Genomic DNA, 18251 nt, shown 5'->3' with positions numbered 1-18251 from the left:
GTCTAGGTCAAAGGACGAGATTGTAAATATAACACATTTTAAATAAAAACAACAACATATAGGTCGATAACGTTCTCTGCCTAGGTCAAAGGACACTTGGGTTTATGTATTTGAATAGTGGTCCTGTTTTTTCCCCACTCGGAAGTATGGCTCTCTTGAAAATGCTTCAATTTTGAAGGTTTTTACCGGAAGCGGGTCGTTTTTTTTTTTGGACGTGACGTAACCATCAAGTGGCACGGTGCTCGTTGCTCATTGGCTAGGAGTGAAAATTTAAATTTACACGCGGCTGTTGCAAGAGGAGGCGAACGGACGGGACGGCAAAGTGGTTGCTGGTCGCTTGGAAACTCGAAGATCGCCGCACCAGTGTGATTACAAACTCGCCGATGGGAGTTTCTCTCCAGATATTTCTATAATTGCAATAAAAGAACAGTAGGTAATGGGCTTTTTTGTTTGTTTGTTTTGCGTATGTTTGAGCAGCTGACAAAGCTCCGTTGCTAGCGTCCACTGTCTGACTCACGACCGTTGCTTACTTTATAGTCTTTGATTTCTTTTTGACGTCGGTGCGAAAAATAAACGGGAATTTAGACAATCTAAACTATCCGAAAACGTCACCCAAAACGTATTTTCCATGTTTTCTTTGAATGCGTAGCAGTAAGGTTGTCCCTGCGGTTTTTTTTCTTTTAATTTACAATCCAAAGCATTCGTGAATCGGGATACACCTCCCCCCCCCCCTCCCTTATAAGAAAATCGCGTTTTGATAGCTTGACTTACCTCTATCAGCAGACTTTATAATGTACGGATGGCTCAACAGGACGTTATTTCAAAAAGCAGGTTGCCAACATGGTGTCCGCGGGCACCATCTCACCACACGAGTAGCCTGCAGGCCTTCTCTAAAAACAACTCACCAGTGATAGGACATTGTGGTTTCCTAATAATGTTTTCCATAGTGTGACTTGGAAGCTTTCTTTTTTAGCCATTACACAATTGTTATCGTCGGATCCAGTGCAAGATGACCATTACTTGAAAAATAGTTCATAACTTATTTTGAAATAATTAAGTTTTATTCTGAAAAATTAACATTGTCTAGGTCATTATTCATTGTATGTTTGTACAAATTAATAAGAGTGTTTAAACATTGCTGTCGCTCCCTCTTCAGTTGCAAAAGGTTGGTGACCCTTTCGCCAAGTTAACCACAGCAAACGTTGTGTTTTTTTGCAATTGAATAACTGTTCTGTGTTAAGAGTTCACACGAGGAAGAAAATCACTGCTACGTTATATGTAGAGTGGGTCCTCACGACGGGGGTTCCCATGGTCTGATTTTAAACCTTTTTTTAGGTGATGGTGGCAGAACCAGCATTGGCCTTGTATAGTCATGCTATAATGCCCTAAGTTTTAATTATTTCATAATCAGAGTCTTTATACTATATTATTTAAACCTTTTAAAATGTGCACATTTTGCTCGTTTTTCAGTTCAATACCTAATTCACTATTTAACATTTGACTCATTCTGGCCTGTATATTTTGTTCAAGCCAATTCCTTAGAATTTAACCTCATGCACAAAAATGTGTGTGCTGTACGGTAAAAGATCACAATTAATTCCTGTGAGAAACTATTAAATATTTCTAAAGGGCAAGAATGTAAATCAAAATTGCTGTGATTTTTTTTATTTTTTTGCGTGAAAAACAATCTCTTCTCGTGCTCTTTTCCAGCTTTCCCCCAAAACACCATGGAGAACGCCGTGCAGAACCTCCAGAGTTTGTATGAGAAGATACGGTCGCAGGTTGAACTTCTTTCTGAAGGCGTGGAACCCAGTGAGTTGTGTTTTTTCTTCTGGAGTTTCACAATCTATTGCTATAGAAATAGAAAATGTTTCACAATCTATTGCTATAGAAATAGAAAATGTGACAATATCCAATGCAACAATTAATTTGCTCAGGTGCATCGCACTGCCTCAATGTTTTACAAGTGTCGCCAATTTTTTATGCAAAAACTGGTAAAACACCAACAGTGCCAAGTGTTCAGCATAACTCGGATAGAACAAGAATGGGTGAAGGTACAAACGGAGGAGAAAGTTTCCTAAGATGCTGTGAGCGAGCCACTAATTAACAGGCACACAAAAACAGTAAGCAAAGATATTCTCCATCAAAGAATGTCACAAAGAAAATTGACGCTCATTGAAATGCATTTGGAAAAACTATTTTATGCATTTTTTTTATTGAATCAGTTGATTAAATTGTATTTTTTTCCTTCTGTATCAGCCCCAAAAATGTTATATTGTTCGGAACCTAATATATATAAAGTTTGGAAAAGTTCAAGTAAAGGAGAAACCTATTGGCGTTATAACAGACTGAAGTTCAGATGTTTAGAAAAATGACTCGTCTTGCCACCAGGCTTCATTCTCATGGCTCAGAACTTTGAAGACTGCCGCCGCAAGTGGCTGATGGCAGAGGAGAATCTAGAATCCTGCAAGGAGATTCTCACCAAAGCAGAGACTGAGAAATCTTCCTTGGAGGTCAAACTGAAGCATGCCCGCAACCAAGTGGACGTGGAGATTCGGCGCCGGCAGAAGGCCGAGGCTGACTGTGACAAACTGGTGTGTGGACTGTGGAGAATTTGTTTGCGAGCACTGGGAATTGGGTGCGTAAGAGCATGTATGAATGGTTTCATTTGATAATCTGTGGTTCCGTCCGTGTTGGGTGCAGGACCGCCAGATCCAGTTGATAAGGGATCTTCTAACAAGCGAGGGCTCTTCCAACAGCATCCAGCTGAGTGCGGAGCAGCGCTCGGCTCTGGCCTTCCTCAACACGCACGGCCAGGGAGCGGTCGCTGTGAATACCAGCCGAAGGTGACAATCTTTGCCATTGCTTTGCAGGCCTGAATGTCTCGATGCCTCGGGCATCGTGACACGCTTGGATGTCAGGCTCAAGAATGCTTTAAGTGAAGATGGACAGATGCTTTATGACTACTATTTGGCTATGCATTTAATTTATGAACCCCAGCCTGACCTTACAAACATTTAGTCTCAAAATGGTGGTTTTTCAAAGACAAACCAACAGCTCCTGTGTTTGTTGTTTTTATTAACATTGGATGGAAATACTAGCAGATTTCATACAATCGCTCGTCTAAGCAGGTGTCCACTGTTTGCCGCTCTGGCACATGGAAGGTTAAAAAGAAAAATCTTTCCTCTACATTTATGATGGATTGAGACACAAGAGTGCAAAAATAAAGATTATACATTGTAGTAAGTAAATAGGTCATATTAAATACATGTTTCATAGGTAAAATAATAGATAAACAAACGCATAAGAAAACCATACTGGTTGTACACAGTGCTCTGCCAAAATGTTTCAGTACGTTTTAGTACGACTAGTAAATTACAAGGTCGCATCGCTTCCCAACATTACGGCAACTAGTCAGGGGGCGTCACCGAATAGCTGTTGTACCCGCGAGGCTATTTCCTTTCGAAATAGGCTGCTCCGTTAATGTTTCGAGTAAATTTACGGATCGATATGGAAGGGAAACATAGGTAAGCAGTACCAATGTGTTAGATCGAACTTTAGTCAGTTCCGATCATTTTATAGGAGATCGTTTGAGAAACGCGATTGTTTACACTTTGCTGAGGCTCATGGGACTTTGCGGATGGCTAATGCTATAACGATAGCTGCTATACGTACCAGGCTATTTCATGTCAAAATAGGCTGCTCTGTTAATGTTTCGAGTAAATCTACGGATCGATATGGAAGGGAAACATAGGTAAGTAGTACCAATGCGTTAGATCGAACTTTAGTCAGTTCCGATCATTTTATAGGAGATCGTTTGAGAAACGCGATTGTTTACACTTTGCTGAGGCTCATGGGACTTTGCGGATGGCTAATGCTATAACGATAGCTGCTATACGTACCAGGCTATTTCATGTCAAAATAGGCTGCTCTGTTAAAGTTTCGAGTAAATCTACGGATCGATATGGAAGGGAAACATAGGTAAGTAGTACCAATGCGTTAGATCGAACTTTAGTCAGTTCCGATCATTTTATAAGAGATCGTTTGAGAAACGCGATTGTTTACACTTTGCTGAGGCTCATGGGAGATTGCGAGCTGAGGCTCATGGGACTTTGTGGATGGCTAATGCTATAACGATAGCTGCTATACGTACCAGGCTATTACATGTCAAAATAGGCTGCTCTGTTAATGTTTCGAATAAATCTACGGATCGATATGGAAGGGAAACATAGGTAAGTAGTACCAATGCGTTAGATCGAACTTTAGTCAGTTCCGATCATTTTATAGGAGATCGTTTGAGAAACGCGATTGTTTACACTTTGCTGAGGCTCATGGGAGATTGCGAGCTGAGGCTCATGGGACTTTGCGGATGGCTAATGCTATAACGATAGCTGCTATACGTGCCATGCTTTTTCATGTCAAAATAGGCTGCTCTGTTAATGTTTCGAGTAAATCTACGGATCGATATGGAAGGGAAACATAGATAAGTAGTACCAATGCGTTAGATCGAACTTTAGTCAGTTCCGATCATTTTATAGGAGATCGTTTGAGAAACGCGATTGTTTACACTTTGCTGAGGCTCATGGGAGATTGCGAGCTGAGGCTCATGGGACTTTGCGGATGGCTAATGCTATAACGATAGCTGCTATACGTACCAGGCTATTTCATGTCAAAATAGGCTGCTCTGTTAATGTTTCGAGTAAATCTACGGATCGATATGGAAGGGAAACATAGGTAAGCAGTACCAATGCGTTAGATCGAACTTTAGTCAGTTCCGATCATTTTATAGGAGATCGTTTGAGAAACGCGATTGTTTACAGAGGGCTCGTTGGTTATTGGCTAGTGGATGCATACCGCAACCCTAGTCAACCTCAGTTTGTTGCAGTATAGCTTCTATTTTATGCGCCTTATAATCCGGTGCGCTTTATATATGGACAAAGTTTTAAAATGGGCCGTTCATTGAAGGTGCGCCTTATAATCCGGTGTGCCTAATAGTGCGGAAAATACGGTAACTGCTGTCTGTTTTTATGCAGGCATGAATATGTCACTGTCAAACAATGATGGACATCCTACAACAGTTTGAAATACTTCTCTACCCCTCAAAATGTATTTTTGGAGCACCACTTATATCCAACAGTTAGGATACTTATTTATAAATAATATTGAAATATTGTTCATCCTAATTTACATTTTTTTATGTTTATGTTTGTATTCTCTTTGTGGTCAATGCCATTTTCAAGAACGACTCCACTGGCAAATCAAACGTCTTCCTTTCTTCACTTTCACCATTGTTGCTGTTTTTGCCTTTTAACCTAAACTTTTATCTTTATTTTTCTTTGTCTAGGTTGACCACCATAGACGAATCGGGCTCACTCGTGTCAGATATCAGCTATGACAAAACTGACGACTCCCTTGTAAGCTACTTTTATGAAATGCCTAAACTCAGTCTTTCATCATCATCATCACCCATAACAGTCAAGTCACATGTAATTGTACTTGGCCCATAATAGGACTGGGACACGTCCACTGTGAGGCCAATGCGACTGAGGAAGCGACAAAAGAGGGTATGTCAAGTCCTTCGGTACGGTCCCTCTGCTCGTAATGTGATTGACGTAATTTTCACGTTCATTTTAGCGCTCATCAAGGCATCATGTGGATGGCCCTGCAGGGGTTTCCAAAAGAACTCGATCAACAGCTGTCGTGCACGAGGGGGTAATTTATTCTCTTTTTTTTAAAAATGGAAGCAACTAATACAACTGTGATATAAGTGCCATTCAGCAAAGTTATGTTCATTTCAATGTTTAATGTTATGCTTTTATGTTGTTTGTATCTCTTCTTGTTTGTCTGACAGGCCAATGAGAGCCTGGTGACCACGACCAAAGTGACCGTCCCCATAGACGGCGGACCTGTTGAGGCAGTTGCCACCATCGAGACGATTCCTTACTGGACTCGTAGCAGGAGAAACACTGGTAAATGTGCTGCTGCGGTTCACTGCGACATTTTGTCTTTTTGTAGCTTCATCAACACGACCGTATTCCCTCACCAAGTGGCCTCCGCTCAAATGAACAATTTGAGTCTGCTATTATGTAGACGTGGTTGCTCATCACGTCTGTGTCCGCTTCAGCTCCCATGGAGTGGGACTCGGAGTCCGTCACGTCCGAGGATGTTTTCAAGCAGCCTGTCAACCCGGAGGTGGAGAAGAAAAATGAGCCCAGCACGCCGCAGAAAAGCAAAGGTGTTCGTCAGCATGAGTTTGTCTCCAAAACGGTAAGAGTACATGCTTTTGAAGCAATTGTGTTTTGAACTAGTATTAGTTTGTGGTCGTGGCAGAGGTCTGTCTTGGACTAAAAAAAAAAAAAAAATCTCATTAGAGCACCGATGACTTTGTCGTTTAACTAGCAAGCTCCACTTCACTCCCGTCATTTGGCTTTCCTAGGTCATCAAGCCAGAGTCCTGCGTGCCTTGCGGGAAGAGGATCAAATTTGGCAAGATTGCCTTGAGGTGCTGCGACTGCCGCGTGGTCGCGCACCCGGAGTGTCGGGACCGATGCCCACTGCCGTGCATCCCCAACATCGGAAATACACCTGTAAAATTTGGGGAGGTGAGCCAGAGCAAACCGCACAGGTCTTAGCTTGCCATGCAACATTGTGATGAAATCGTTTCATGTAACAGACTTAAGATGCTTTCATTTTGACATTGCTGAAAAATTGCCATTTGAATCTTGTTGTTTGTGTCCAGGGCGTTCTTGCGGATTACGTCCCAGACGTTTCACCAAAGATCCCCCCTCTCGTGGTCCTCTGCATTGGAGAGATTGAACAGCGAGGACTGCGTGAGGTATGGGTCGTTTGCTCTCATGATCGTAGGTATCCAAGCTCAAAACTAAACAATCATAAGGAACCCCTCACCTCTTTTTAGACTGGACTGTACCGGCTGTCCGGTGCTGATCGCACAGTGAAGGAGCTGAAAGAGAAGTTTCTACGCGGCAAAACCGTTCCTGTGCTAAGCAAGGTGGCCGACATTCACGCCATCACCGGCCTCCTCAAGGACTTCCTTCGCAACCTCAAGGACCCTCTCCTCACCTTTTACCTGAACCGTCAATTCATGGAAGCCGCCGGTAATATGCAGAGCCAACGATTGAATTTTTTAGAATCCATCGCATCAAAACACATGAATTGTGATACGATTCATTAGATAAATCATCCATCCTGAGGATTGTTCAAAATTGAGATGTACCGTATTTTCCGGACTATAAGGCGCACCTAAAAACCTAAGATTTTCTCAAAAGCCGACAGTGCGCCTTATAGTCCAGTGCGCCTTATATATGGATCAATTGATGAATTTGTTGATCCATACTGGTTGTACACAGTGCTCTGCCAAAATGTTTCAGTACGTTTTAGTACGACTAGTAAATTACAAGGTCGCATCGCTTCCCAACATTACGGCAACTGTAGTCAGGGGGCGTCACCGAATAGCTGTTGTACCCGCGAGGCTATTTCATTTCAAAATAGGCTGCTCCGTTAATGTTTCGAGTAAATTTACGGATCGATATGGAAGGGAAACATAGGTAAGCAGTACCAATGCGTTAGATCGAACTTTAGTCAGTTCCGATCATTTTATAGGAGATCGTTTGAGAAACGCGATTGTTTACACTTTGCTGAGGCTCATGGGAGATCGCGAGCTGAGGCTCATGGGACTTTGCGGATGGCTAATGCTATAACGATAGCTGCTATACGTACCAGGCTATTTCATGTCAAAATAGGCTGCTCTGTTAAAGTTTCGAGTAAATCTACGGATCGATATGGAAGGGAAACATAGGTAAGTAGTACCAATGCGTTAGATCGAACTTTAGTCAGTTCCGATCATTTTATAGGAGATCGTTTGAGAAACGCGATTGTTTACAGAGGGCTCGTTGGTTATTGGCTAGGGGATGCATACCGCAACCCTAGTCAACCTCAGTTTGTTGCAGTATAGCTTCTATTTTATGCGCCTTATAATCCGGTGCGCCTTATATATGGACAAAGTTTTAAAATGGGCCGTTCATTGAAGGTGCGCCTTATAATCCGGTGCGCCTAATAGTGCGGAAAATACGGTATTTGCAGTTGTCTCCTTCAACTTCAAGTAACAATTGCTTCTCTGGTGTCCATTTGTTGTCTCAGAGGCCTCCGACGATGACAACAGCATTGCCTTGATGTACCAAACTGTCAGTCTCCTGCCGCATGCTAATAGAGACACTTTGGCATTCTTGATGCTCCACCTTCAGAGGTTAGCAGTTGCCTTCTGCCAGATACTCCTTCCTTTTTGTGTTTAAGTCCACATTACCCAGCGTCTGTGAATGCATATTTCAGAGTGGCCGAGAGTTTGGATACAAAGATGACCATCGCTAACTTGGCGCGCGTGTTTGGTCCCACAATCGTGGGTCATGCTGTTCCCAACCCGGACCCCATGACAATCCTACATGATACCAAACGGCAACCAAAGGTTTGTACTTTGCAGGTTTGCATTGACAGCCCAGCACAACTTGCATAAGAGTTTCGTCTGGAACATTTTGAGGTCCACTCATGGACCAAACATCTCATAAGATATAAATCCATACAACAGAATTTCCTCTTGCTCTGAGTTTTCTTAATCAGCTTGCTGAGAAGTGAGGCCCACAATACTTGGAGGTGGTACTGACTCCTCTCTGCTCAGGTTGTGGAACGCCTGCTGTGCATGCCAGCCAGTTACTGGGCACAGTTTGTACAGTCCGATGATGAGCAGCCACGCTCTGATCACCTGGTCATCCAAAACTCCAACTGCTACACTCCAGATAGAGGTGAGCATTCATCAGTCTATCCAAAATAGGGGTGGTCCCAGGCCCTACTTTGAACCGTTGCTTCTGTTCCAGTGACCTTGCTCGGCCCCCTGACTACTCCGGAGCAACAGATGAATAAAACGCCGTCCTCCAGCTCGCTGACGCAGCGCTTCAAGTCCACGCTGACACCCAGGTAGGCGATTGATTGGATTCCTACTTTCCCAGATTTGTGTGTGCGGGTGGGCCAAAAAGTGCCATCTCCCCTGCCGCTGTTTCAAAGAAGTTGTGAATTCTTTTATTTCCCATTCTGTGTTTGATGGAAGTTGCAAGTTGGCGAATGGTTTCCTTTGAACTGACCTCATTGTTACGATGTGTTTTAAAGATTTGGGAGCAAGAGCAAGTCCGCAGCTGCACTTCCTCAAGGGAGGTTCTTTCAATCACCACTTCTCAAGTAACCCACATCTGCCCCTGCAACACTTATTGTTTGTGTTTATTGTTCCACGTCTCAAAAAGATGGTTTACCTGTTTTCAAAATCGCCTCTTTTTTTTCCCGCTTCAAAATCAGACTGAACGACGTTTTGTACACTTTTGATAGATGTGCGTGTTTTAAATATGGAAAGGGACCTACAGCAACCTGCCTCATTCTGACCACTTGGACAGTATAGTACCTACGATACAATATTTACAATATTTAGTTTTGATTGACACTGTTGAGTTATTCGTCTGTTTATTTTGGGTATCACACTTAAGTAACAAAATACATTCAAAACAGAACATAATCCTACTCTTTAGTAATGTGCAAGTGTTCACAGCTGGTTTGCGAAAGTCTCTATTTAATCATTTTGTTCGATCGCTTTTCAACTCATGTGTCACTCAGAAGTTGAAGTGTGTGTGTGCGTGCGTGTTTTTTAGGCATTTCATATTCGAAGGTACACCTGCCTGTTTAGATTAACTGCCATTGCATTTTGTACACTTTTAGAGAAATGTGCTGTTTTGTGTAATCTTTTGCTTAAATAGTTAAAATATACTTTTTGGAAAATGTGTGCTTCTCTTTTATATTTAACACTTGCATTGTGTGTTTGATGTATATTAGATATATACAGTTGTGCTTAAAATAATACCAGTCCAACATGACTAACCAGATCAGTTGATGTTAGAAATAATAATTTGAGTATTATAGCTGTAGCAGAGTGATAGAGGATGATCGAAGATAAAATTTTATCTTTTGGGATCCAATTGCAGTTTGTCAGAATTGAATTGAAGCCACGGTAGAAGTCTGGCGGTGGTGTAAATCTTGAATTGGTTTTGTTACTATGGTGCCAGGCCTATTTATTGCATATTTATATTTATTGCAATTTGAGTGATCTGAATAAAAATGCAACTGGTTTTGATGTTGCCTAAATTCTCACAGCAAGAACATAACAGAATTAGTCTTTTAAAAACTATTGGGCCCACACTGAAATGGAAAAAAGAATATTCGAGTAACATTATTCTACAGATTTTCAAAAGCTTGATCATCAAGCAATTAATTACTGTCAAATAATGGCACAAATCCTGTTACAAAATGTCAAACAAACATTATTGCAGAAAGGATGTGTTTTACTAAATTGATTGTATATTCTCATACATGGAAATATCAAAACTTTGGCCATGGCCACAGCAGAGGAGTGTTCGTGAGGTAGTTCTGGAAGTTGGGGTCCGACCCCCACTTCTTTAAGGCCTGCTTTTCCAGAATGGGAATGCCACTGACATGGCGCAGCAGGAACCAAACAAAAAGAGGCGATGCTACGCTCAGGTACTGATACCCTTGCATCACCGATGAAGCTGAGAGCCACAGACCTGACCATTGAAGTATCTCTCCAAAATAATTGGGGTGTCTGCTGTAAGCCCACAGCCCACTCTGGATGAACTTCCCCTGAGGGCAGAAAACACATGTTAGTGAATGCAGACTTGGATGTCTATAATTAACAGGTTTACTGACAACGTTATCCGGGTCGCCTTTGAAGATCCATTTCTGCCGGTCGGCGATGGTCTCTGTGGCAAAGCCGATGCCCCACAGGGTCCAGCCCACGTAGTCTCTCATTCCCAAAGGAGTGTTGCGCTTTTCACTGTTGAGCATGAGGGTGGGCAGCAGAGTCGCAAACACCCACACAGCTGACAAAAAAGAGAGTTTCTTTTTTTAAACAGTGTCCTTAAAGTAATGGGCTGTCTGAGGAGGGTGTCGAAAAGAGCAGCAGGAAAAAAAACAATCCGCAACGTATGCAAGTGCACAGCAGCAGATGTAAATTGGCAGAACTTTTTTTATTGGAAGTGGTGAAATGGATGTTGTAGCATTAGTGGGTGAAGCCACTAGTCAAAGTTAAATTAATTTCCTTTTTAAAATGTTAGTCCATTTTAAATTTTAGAGTATTTACGCCATTGTTTTTTTTGGTGTGCTTATTGTGTTATATGTAGCGTTTAAAGCCTTTGGCCATTGTTTTAATTAATTTTGACCAAATTTCGAGTGCTTATGTTTCAACTTTTGATGACCTCTGTGGCGATGTTGCCCTGAACTCTAGTTCCGGGTGATATAGACGAATGTTTGCTGTTTGAGCACCCTTTACAACCATGCAGCAATTCCTCTGTTTATATGCATGTTAACCCTTGAATGTCATGAGCCCACAATGCATTGCAGCCTTCATGTCTGTAAACAGAAATCCCCTTCGACCCATTTTAGATAAGTATATATGGATATAATTCGTGAGGCCATATGTGTATTAAAAAACATTTTAAAGGAGACCACCCAAGCGGCATTAAGTACCTTGAATAGTCCAGTAAACAAAGAAAGTCCCTGGACTGTCTCGAACATTGTTAAACCTTCGATCCTGGCCGTCCTTCAAGATCCGCATAAAGAGGAATGTACCCAGCCTGCGGGAAAAGTGCCTTTAACCACCAGTCGCATTAACCCAGGTATTATTCATTAACCCGACTTTAGGGTTTCTCTGTTGACCTCAGCGGCCCAGCTGGAACTTCATTCTCCTTGTGTTGAGAGTAAGAGTCAGGTGTCTGACATCAAAACCAAACTGCTGCCCTCCGAGGAATAAAATGGATGACTGTTGCATCATCACATTGTCTTAATTTGATAATGTCCCCCAGGTGAAAACTGGCCTATGCCAAGGGAACGTACCTGAGCCCCCACGCCGTCACCAGCCCAGTCTGAACATTCTGCCGAAGATGGGTGGCCCCTCCCCACAGACGGCTCAGGTGGGCAAGCAGTATAAATGTACCAGAGCCTGAAAAAAAACCCGACCAAAGAATCACACATTGGCTGGCTCGTTGCCGAGTAAGGCGTGTTTCCATCAATCTTTTACGCAGGAAACGTCCGGTAATTGGTTCCAAGGTTCAAGGGTGACGCCGCCTAGAAGCACAGTGGCGAGGCCACAAGTGACGGGAACTGGTGACACTCAAGTGTCAAGGTGAAATCCAACGGCCGTATTGAAAGGTAAGACAAGAGATTAACTCGTAACGATGGACTAAAGCAGTGCTCCTCAACTGGCACAACTCATTTTGAGGATGTTCCCAGCAATGAAGAAAATGTATTGTTCAAATAATAGCCTCTGAAAATATAGGTAGATCATATATGACATACTTTCTGTACAGTACATGTTCAAAGTGCCTGTCAGATATCGTACATATCTGAATTGCACCAAGTACATAGCCACAAAATTTCACTGATCTTTCTTTTTGGGAAACTGCCTTACACATTATATTTAGTGTAAGAACTCTTGTCTACGAACATTTCTGACACATTTTCAAATGTTATTTTCCAATTGAGAGTCAACCTGGGAAGCAGTTCACCGCGGCGACGTATCTCGAAGTTTGAACATGTCATCGGTCTCTCCTACCCACACTACGAAAGTACGCAGTAGTCATGTCAGAATCTCAGTACTATAATCTTTTTTTTTTTCCTCAATCCAGTGAAAACTGTAAGTTCGGTGCTAACTGAAAATATAATATCGTGCCGCGTGATGACACTCATACTCTTTTATTACGCGTCGTTTGTAACTTTGAAACGTCGCAAAACGAGGGCACCCTGTCATTTTTTACGCTGCCTGTTTCGAGCAAGCAGAACGGATAGACAGGTTAAAACAATTTTTATTTTTTTTCGGCTCTCATTATCCGTCTTTCATTCCTGCCTTTAAATGCTCATGAAATTATGTGAATGGGGAAAAAGGAATCGGAAATATTTTAAATAATTTCCCCACTCTGTATTATTACATATTACTTTATCATTAATAATTATTAATCAATTTATCACTAATAATAATTGTTGTGATTGAACTGACAAAATGCTGCTAATGCTTCTTCCATCCATGTTTTCTATCCCATCATGAATGCAAACCATTGAGAAGGCTGTTTCACAACAGCATTTCTAATACGATTAACACGCAGACTCCATTAGAATTGTTACGGAACACAAATTAAGCGACGCATTAAAAGGCCCGTTTAAATAACAAACACGGCCTCAGTTTATATTTCACGTTTGCGCAGGGATGAAAAAAAGTTTGCTTTCGTTTGTACCTGCCAAGTCGTAGAACTTTTCGGTTTTAAACGCCGCCGCCAGCGCCCAACCAGCCCACTGGATGCCCAAGTCGGTGACGGCACATTTGGCCACTGTGCTCCCCATGATAAAGTCACTCAAGTCGGCCAGCAACTGTGGAGCTGGAGACTTTGTCATGGGGCCACTCCTCTTTCGTGGTTAGCGAGGGAGGAAAAAAAAAACAATTTACTGGTCATAGTTCAGAGCGGCCATGTTTGTTGTTGATGAAACAGTATTTGTCGCAAGGGGTTGTGGGAAATGTAGTCAACAGGTAACAATTTATTTTTATCATTGAAATATACTGGGTCAAGCACAGTTTCTTTTACCCAAAAATCATTTGACTTATTAAGCTGTATTTTTCTGGTCACTCACCTGAGGCCTGTTTGGCCTCCAAATTATAGCACTATCTGTGTTTCATTTATTAATAGTAATTAAAATATCAACATGATTGTAACCAATTTAAAATAAATTGTTTTTCTATTGTTTCGAACAAAAATATGTTGAGTTGATGGAGGGGGCCACAATTTTGTGTAATGCATGCAATTGACACCCATTGAAATGTATTGGAATAGCCTACAAAAACGCTGATACAGTTCCAGTACTGTTTATATTTTCAATCAAAAATAATGATTATTATATCATACTCAGACAAGTCAAACAATGGCGGATCACACAAGTCCTAAAGGCGGCACTGGAGACTTTACCAAAAAAGTCCAAAGACAGTTGAGCAGAAGCAAAGAAAAGGTACACATTTCAAAAGGCAACATTTAAAAATGACAATTATTGCCTGTTGTTTATTTTGATTTGTTTTTCTTGCAGGTGCTGCAGAAGCTTGGGAAGTCAGAAGTGACCAGAGATGATCAATTTGAACACTATGTCCAACTTTTCTGTGACCAACAGGTAAATATATAGTATGGAGAAAAAGTAATTCAATGACCTAACAAATTTATTTTGTGTGGCAAGCAAAAGAGGGATGACACAGTACTTGACTTATGTATTTACATATCTGCTGGCAGATTGATGGCAACAGAATATACAAAGACCTGAGGAATTACATTGAAGTAATCAGAGGTGCCTCCCTTTTTGTGTCTTACTGAAGCACTATGATTGTCTTTTTTTTTTTTTTAATCTCACATTACCACTTCTGCTCCCTCCAGACATGCGAGAAGCCTCAAGACGTCTTTCGCAGTCTTTGTTCGATGTTTACGAAAGCGACTGGGTGGGACAAGAAGACATTGGAGCTGTGGTGGAGGTCACGCCTGACGCTAGCCTAATTGCTCATACAAGAACTGTTTCGTTAATGTGCATTAAGTTTTAGTTAGTTTTTTTTTTTTTTTTAAATAAATCATTTCTAATATGTAAACGACTGATTCTCTCCGGAGTTGAGCTGAGTCAGAGGAAATAGAGCTGATGTTTTTCTCCTCTCCAAATTTTACAATTCCCAGCCTGCTTTACTTGCTGTATCAGATGTTACATATTGTATATTTCTTTTAAGGGGGAGGACCTCCTCTGGAATGACCACGAGGTGAAGCTGTTGGACCAAGCCATCCGGACCATGGAGTCTTATGTGGGTCAGTTCCCAGATGTCAAGGTAGGTTAACACAGACACACGACACTCCACATCAACAACACAAATCTAAGGAGCACCCATATAAGAGCTGTATAATCTGATAATCACGTACGATTATCATTGTCATATTTCTATTTGTGATCCATTTTTTATTATATAATGTTAAATCAATATATTTTTTACAGCGTCACTCAAGATTCAATGATATTATGTTGGTAAAGGCAAAAATTTCTATGCATGTTAGATTGTGGGAATGTACCTAATAAAGTGGCTAGTACATGGATATTTGAATGTTACTATTTAGGAGAAAGTGTCCAAGAGGGGGAGGAAACTGGTGGACTACGACTCAGCCCGTCACCACCTGGAGGCCCTGAAAATGGCCAAGAAGCGAGATGACATCAAGATCAGCAAGGTTCTCTTCAATACTAAACACTTAATGTAAATTGACCCAATTCTTTTCAGGAAAAAAAATCAAATAAACTTTTGACCCTTTTTTGCAGGCGGAAGAAGTGATGAATGGTGCTAAATTTGTCTATGAAGGAATCAATAATGAGCTGAAATCGGAGCTACCTGTGCTGCACGAAAGGTGCTTTTAACATTTATACTCATAGTCATCTTCCCATACCATCATGCTCATTACTTTTTGCATCTTAGCCGCATCGGATGCTACGTGGCCGTCTTCTCTGCGATATCAAGTTTACGAGACATCTTCTACAAGGAAATGAGAACGGTATGCTGTATTAGCATCAACAAATGACAACAAAACAAGAAAATATTTATTTTCAAACCAAACATCCTCTCTCCTAGCTCAACATGGATCTGCACCATGTGGTGAAGGAACTGCAGGCCCAACATCCAGACAAAGTGTTTGCCATCCAGGGAATGCAAAAGTTAGTTGATTTGACCTTTTTGGTGGCATATACAATTGCATGTCAAATAACTATCGAGGCAGAGAGCCATTCATACTCATATTCACACTGTCACAGACTAGCAATTGTTTCCAGACTGTTTGCATGGAAGTCAGATGTGCTAACCACTAAATGGTCAAATTAAGTCACTGCTGTGTGAGATTTAAAATGCACTGCCTGGCCCCAAAATCAGTTAGCATTTTCCATGGCTGCATTTTGAGTGATTATTTTTCCATTGTTGAAGGTATGGTTCCTTGAGGAGGCGAACCCTGATGTCCCCTAGAGCTTGGAAGTCCAGTTTCTCTGAGTTCCACAGGAACTACAGTCCAAAAAGTGGCCAGAGATTTAGTTTCAGGTCCCCAGAAAAACCTCGCCATAGTAGTCTGTCCAGAGAGAACAGCGCTGTCGGAGCCTCATCGCTGTCGCCTCCACCGAAGAGCACCACTGAGTCAAAGGGGTCAAGCCACATTGAAATCCATGATCTTTGCATCCAAGAGGATCCTGTGGATGCTGCGGACAAGCCTGAGTCAGAAAAAGAAAACACCAATCTGGAAGAGGAGGAAGAGGAGAAGGAGAAGAGTTTGCAGGTAGAAGAATCTGAAGCAAAGAGTCCCGCACAAACAGAAGAGAAGCAAGAAGATGCTCCACTGAGCGAAAGCAGCAGTGAGCAGAGCAACTCGTGCGACTCTGAGAGTTTAGAGCTCCAGCTGACCGCAGGAGACTGCGATTCGCTGCATATCAACAACTCAGGCGACGGCCACAATACTCCGAAGTCCAACGGACTGGAGAACGGAGAAGTTCCAGGATTGAACACTGAGGAGCTGGACAAGGTTTAACGTTTGCTTTACACACCTCACAGTCCATACAAAACGTGTCGAAAATTAGAAGTTGTTCCCTTGGACAGCAAGTTCACATACAGTCTTCTTTTTAAGTTGTTTGGAAAAAATATAAAGTCCCTGTAGAAGGGGCCACGCAAAATTGTCAACTGGTCCATGCCCCCCACCACACACACAAACACACACGTGTTTAAGATTCCCTGATAATTCCTTGTTTGTATTTTATTTCTTCTAAACAAATACCACTGTTGTCCTTTTAGGTGGCTTCTGCAGGCTCCAAGAATACAGATGTCTAACAAGTCCATGCCTCAAGGTTTGTGCTTGTCACAGTAAACAGGCTGGCTTTTACCCATTTTGTCTGCTTGACTTTCATGTTAAATGTGGTTATGAACAGCTGAGGGTGATACGATGGAAGCCAACAGCTGCAGAGGAAGGAGCAACAAGACTACATCTGTTGTCAAACACCCTCCCGCATTCTCAGCATCTTTTTATAGTTTTGTCTGGTTTTTATAGACACATGGCACGGACACAATCATAAGAATGTAATATTTTAGTGCTTGTTTTTCTCAGTTTTTAAGGTTGATGTTAATTCACAATTCCAAGCAAGTATTAAACGAAGGCTATAAGTAGTTTGCTAATTTGTTAAATCTTGTGAAATGCACATCTGCCAATCTTCATATATGGATGGACATAATAATCGTGTAAAATTAAAATGAAGCAAGAACTGAGTCGAAATGGACTGTGCTAGGGCAACATGGTATCAGTGAGTGCTTAGCATATCTGCCTCACAGTTGAGAGGTCATGAGTTCAAATTTCTTCACCGCCCATCCTGTGTGAGTTTGCAAATTCTCTTTGTGCTTGTGTGGACTTTTTCCAGTTACTCCAGCTTCCTCCCATATCCCCAAAACATGCATTGAAGACTCGAAATCGCGAATAGTTGTTTTTCTGCCGGCCTGCGTTTAGCTGGCGACCAGACAAGGTTGTACCCCTCTTGTTGCAGAGTCATCTCCAGGTCACCCCTGGTCCTCATGACGACAAGCACTATATATCCCACAATTTTTTTTTTTTTAATGGATTGTGTGCAATCGTGCACTACTTGGCTAAATTCAAAGAAGTATTCGTGGCTAAAAATCAACCCACTTGTCAAAATAAAGTTTATTAGCGTTAGCTCCGTGCTTTCGTTTGATGAGTCTTTCTGCCTCAAGTAAAAGATTAAAAGAGTATCCTCCTGTAATGTGGTGTCTTCATTCTATTTTTTCTCTCATTTTTAATTTGCAACTGCGCTTCGGATGGAGATCAGTAAAAATAAGGCGGAAAAATGTATTTCCTTATGCTATTAACTTCTATAAGAGTTGATTTAAAAGTCCAGGGTGACTTTTTAAATGTGTATGTTATAGTGGCTTGTTTGCAGTAATTCTAGTGTGACTCAAATTATATTCCTTGTGTTATCAACATAGACGACTAAAAAAGGTGATTCTGATGTGTTTAATTTGTTGTATACTATTTTATTTCCTAGAAGTTACAGTATAGTAATATAATTATAGTAATTACGACATTAGTGCTGCGC

The 18251-nt window shown here is 41.6% G+C and overlaps 3 protein-coding genes across 5 annotated transcripts; 2 read left to right on the top strand and 1 right to left on the bottom strand.

Moving 5' to 3' along the window:
* The first annotated feature begins 284 nt into the window (after positions 1–284).
* Positions 285–10020, top strand: racgap1 (Rac GTPase activating protein 1). Of its 3 annotated transcripts, none has more exons than XM_037280670.1 (17): positions 285–380; positions 1708–1812; positions 2392–2594; positions 2704–2846; positions 5345–5414; positions 5511–5564; positions 5635–5712; positions 5852–5969; positions 6125–6267; positions 6437–6601; positions 6739–6834; positions 6916–7114; positions 8157–8262; positions 8346–8478; positions 8689–8812; positions 8885–8984; positions 9174–10020. In XM_037280670.1, exons 2-17 carry the CDS (start codon positions 1728–1730, stop codon positions 9244–9246), a joined length of 1890 nt encoding a protein of 629 aa, XP_037136565.1. In that variant the 5' UTR covers positions 285–380; positions 1708–1727; the 3' UTR covers positions 9247–10020. The 3 variants fall into 3 exon arrangements, with proteins under 3 accessions (XP_037136565.1, XP_037136555.1, XP_037136545.1); XM_037280660.1 differs by having other exon boundaries at positions 285–429; positions 1711–1812; XM_037280650.1 differs by having other exon boundaries at positions 285–433; positions 1711–1812.
* Positions 10021–10369: 349 nt separating this feature from the next.
* si:ch211-210c8.6 lies at positions 10370–13612 on the bottom strand. Its single transcript, XM_037280684.1, has 5 exons — positions 13352–13612; positions 11958–12063; positions 11592–11698; positions 10773–10945; positions 10370–10706 (listed from the first exon to the last, which is right to left on the bottom strand). The coding sequence occupies exons 1-5, from the start codon at positions 13506–13508 to the stop codon at positions 10428–10430; spliced, it is 822 nt and encodes a 273-aa protein (XP_037136579.1). The 5' UTR covers positions 13509–13612; the 3' UTR covers positions 10370–10427.
* On the top strand, positions 12093–17918 carry bin2a (bridging integrator 2a). The gene is made up of 13 exons (XM_037280681.1): positions 12093–12272; positions 14019–14114; positions 14190–14270; positions 14387–14441; positions 14528–14622; positions 14866–14961; positions 15245–15352; positions 15441–15526; positions 15595–15670; positions 15748–15830; positions 16093–16678; positions 16945–16997; positions 17079–17918. Exons 2-12 carry the CDS (start codon positions 14031–14033, stop codon positions 16978–16980), a joined length of 1386 nt encoding a protein of 461 aa, XP_037136576.1. The 5' UTR covers positions 12093–12272; positions 14019–14030; the 3' UTR covers positions 16981–16997; positions 17079–17918.
* The last annotated feature ends 333 nt before the right edge of the window (positions 17919–18251 follow it).

This window comes from Syngnathus acus, chromosome 2 (genome assembly GCF_901709675.1).
Source record: "Syngnathus acus chromosome 2, fSynAcu1.2, whole genome shotgun sequence".
Classification (NCBI taxonomy): Eukaryota; Metazoa; Chordata; class Actinopteri; order Syngnathiformes; family Syngnathidae; genus Syngnathus; species Syngnathus acus.
The sequence above is the reverse complement of the archived record's forward strand: the minus strand, read 5'-3'. Positions and strand labels throughout refer to the sequence as shown.

Bases quoted from the DNA above. Each gene is read 5' to 3' on its own strand.
- bin2a (XM_037280681.1), top strand. From the start codon at position 14,031: ATGGCGGATCACACAAGTCCTAAAGGCGGCACTGGAGACTTTACCAAA. The intron at 14,271-14,386 runs GTAAATATATAG...ATCTGCTGGCAG, and splicing joins AACTTTTCTGTGACCAACAG to ATTGATGGCAACAGAATATA. The intron at 15,671-15,747 runs GTATGCTGTATT...CCTCTCTCCTAG, and splicing joins TCTACAAGGAAATGAGAACG to CTCAACATGGATCTGCACCA.
- si:ch211-210c8.6 (XM_037280684.1), bottom strand. From the start codon at position 13,508: ATGACAAAGTCTCCAGCTCCACAGTTGCTGGCCGACTTGAGTGACTTT. The intron at 11,699-11,957 runs GTACGTTCCCTT...CTTTTCCCGCAG, and splicing joins GTGACGGCGTGGGGGCTCAG to GCTGGGTACATTCCTCTTTA. The intron at 10,946-11,591 runs GTACTTAATGCC...CTTTTTTGTCAG, and splicing joins TGTTTACTGGACTATTCAAG to CTGTGTGGGTGTTTGCGACT.
- racgap1 (XM_037280670.1), top strand. From the start codon at position 1,728: ATGGAGAACGCCGTGCAGAACCTCCAGAGTTTGTATGAGAAGATACGG. The intron at 5,565-5,634 runs GTATGTCAAGTC...CGTTCATTTTAG, and splicing joins TGAGGAAGCGACAAAAGAGG to CGCTCATCAAGGCATCATGT. The intron at 8,479-8,688 runs GTTTGTACTTTG...CTCTCTGCTCAG, and splicing joins ATACCAAACGGCAACCAAAG to GTTGTGGAACGCCTGCTGTG.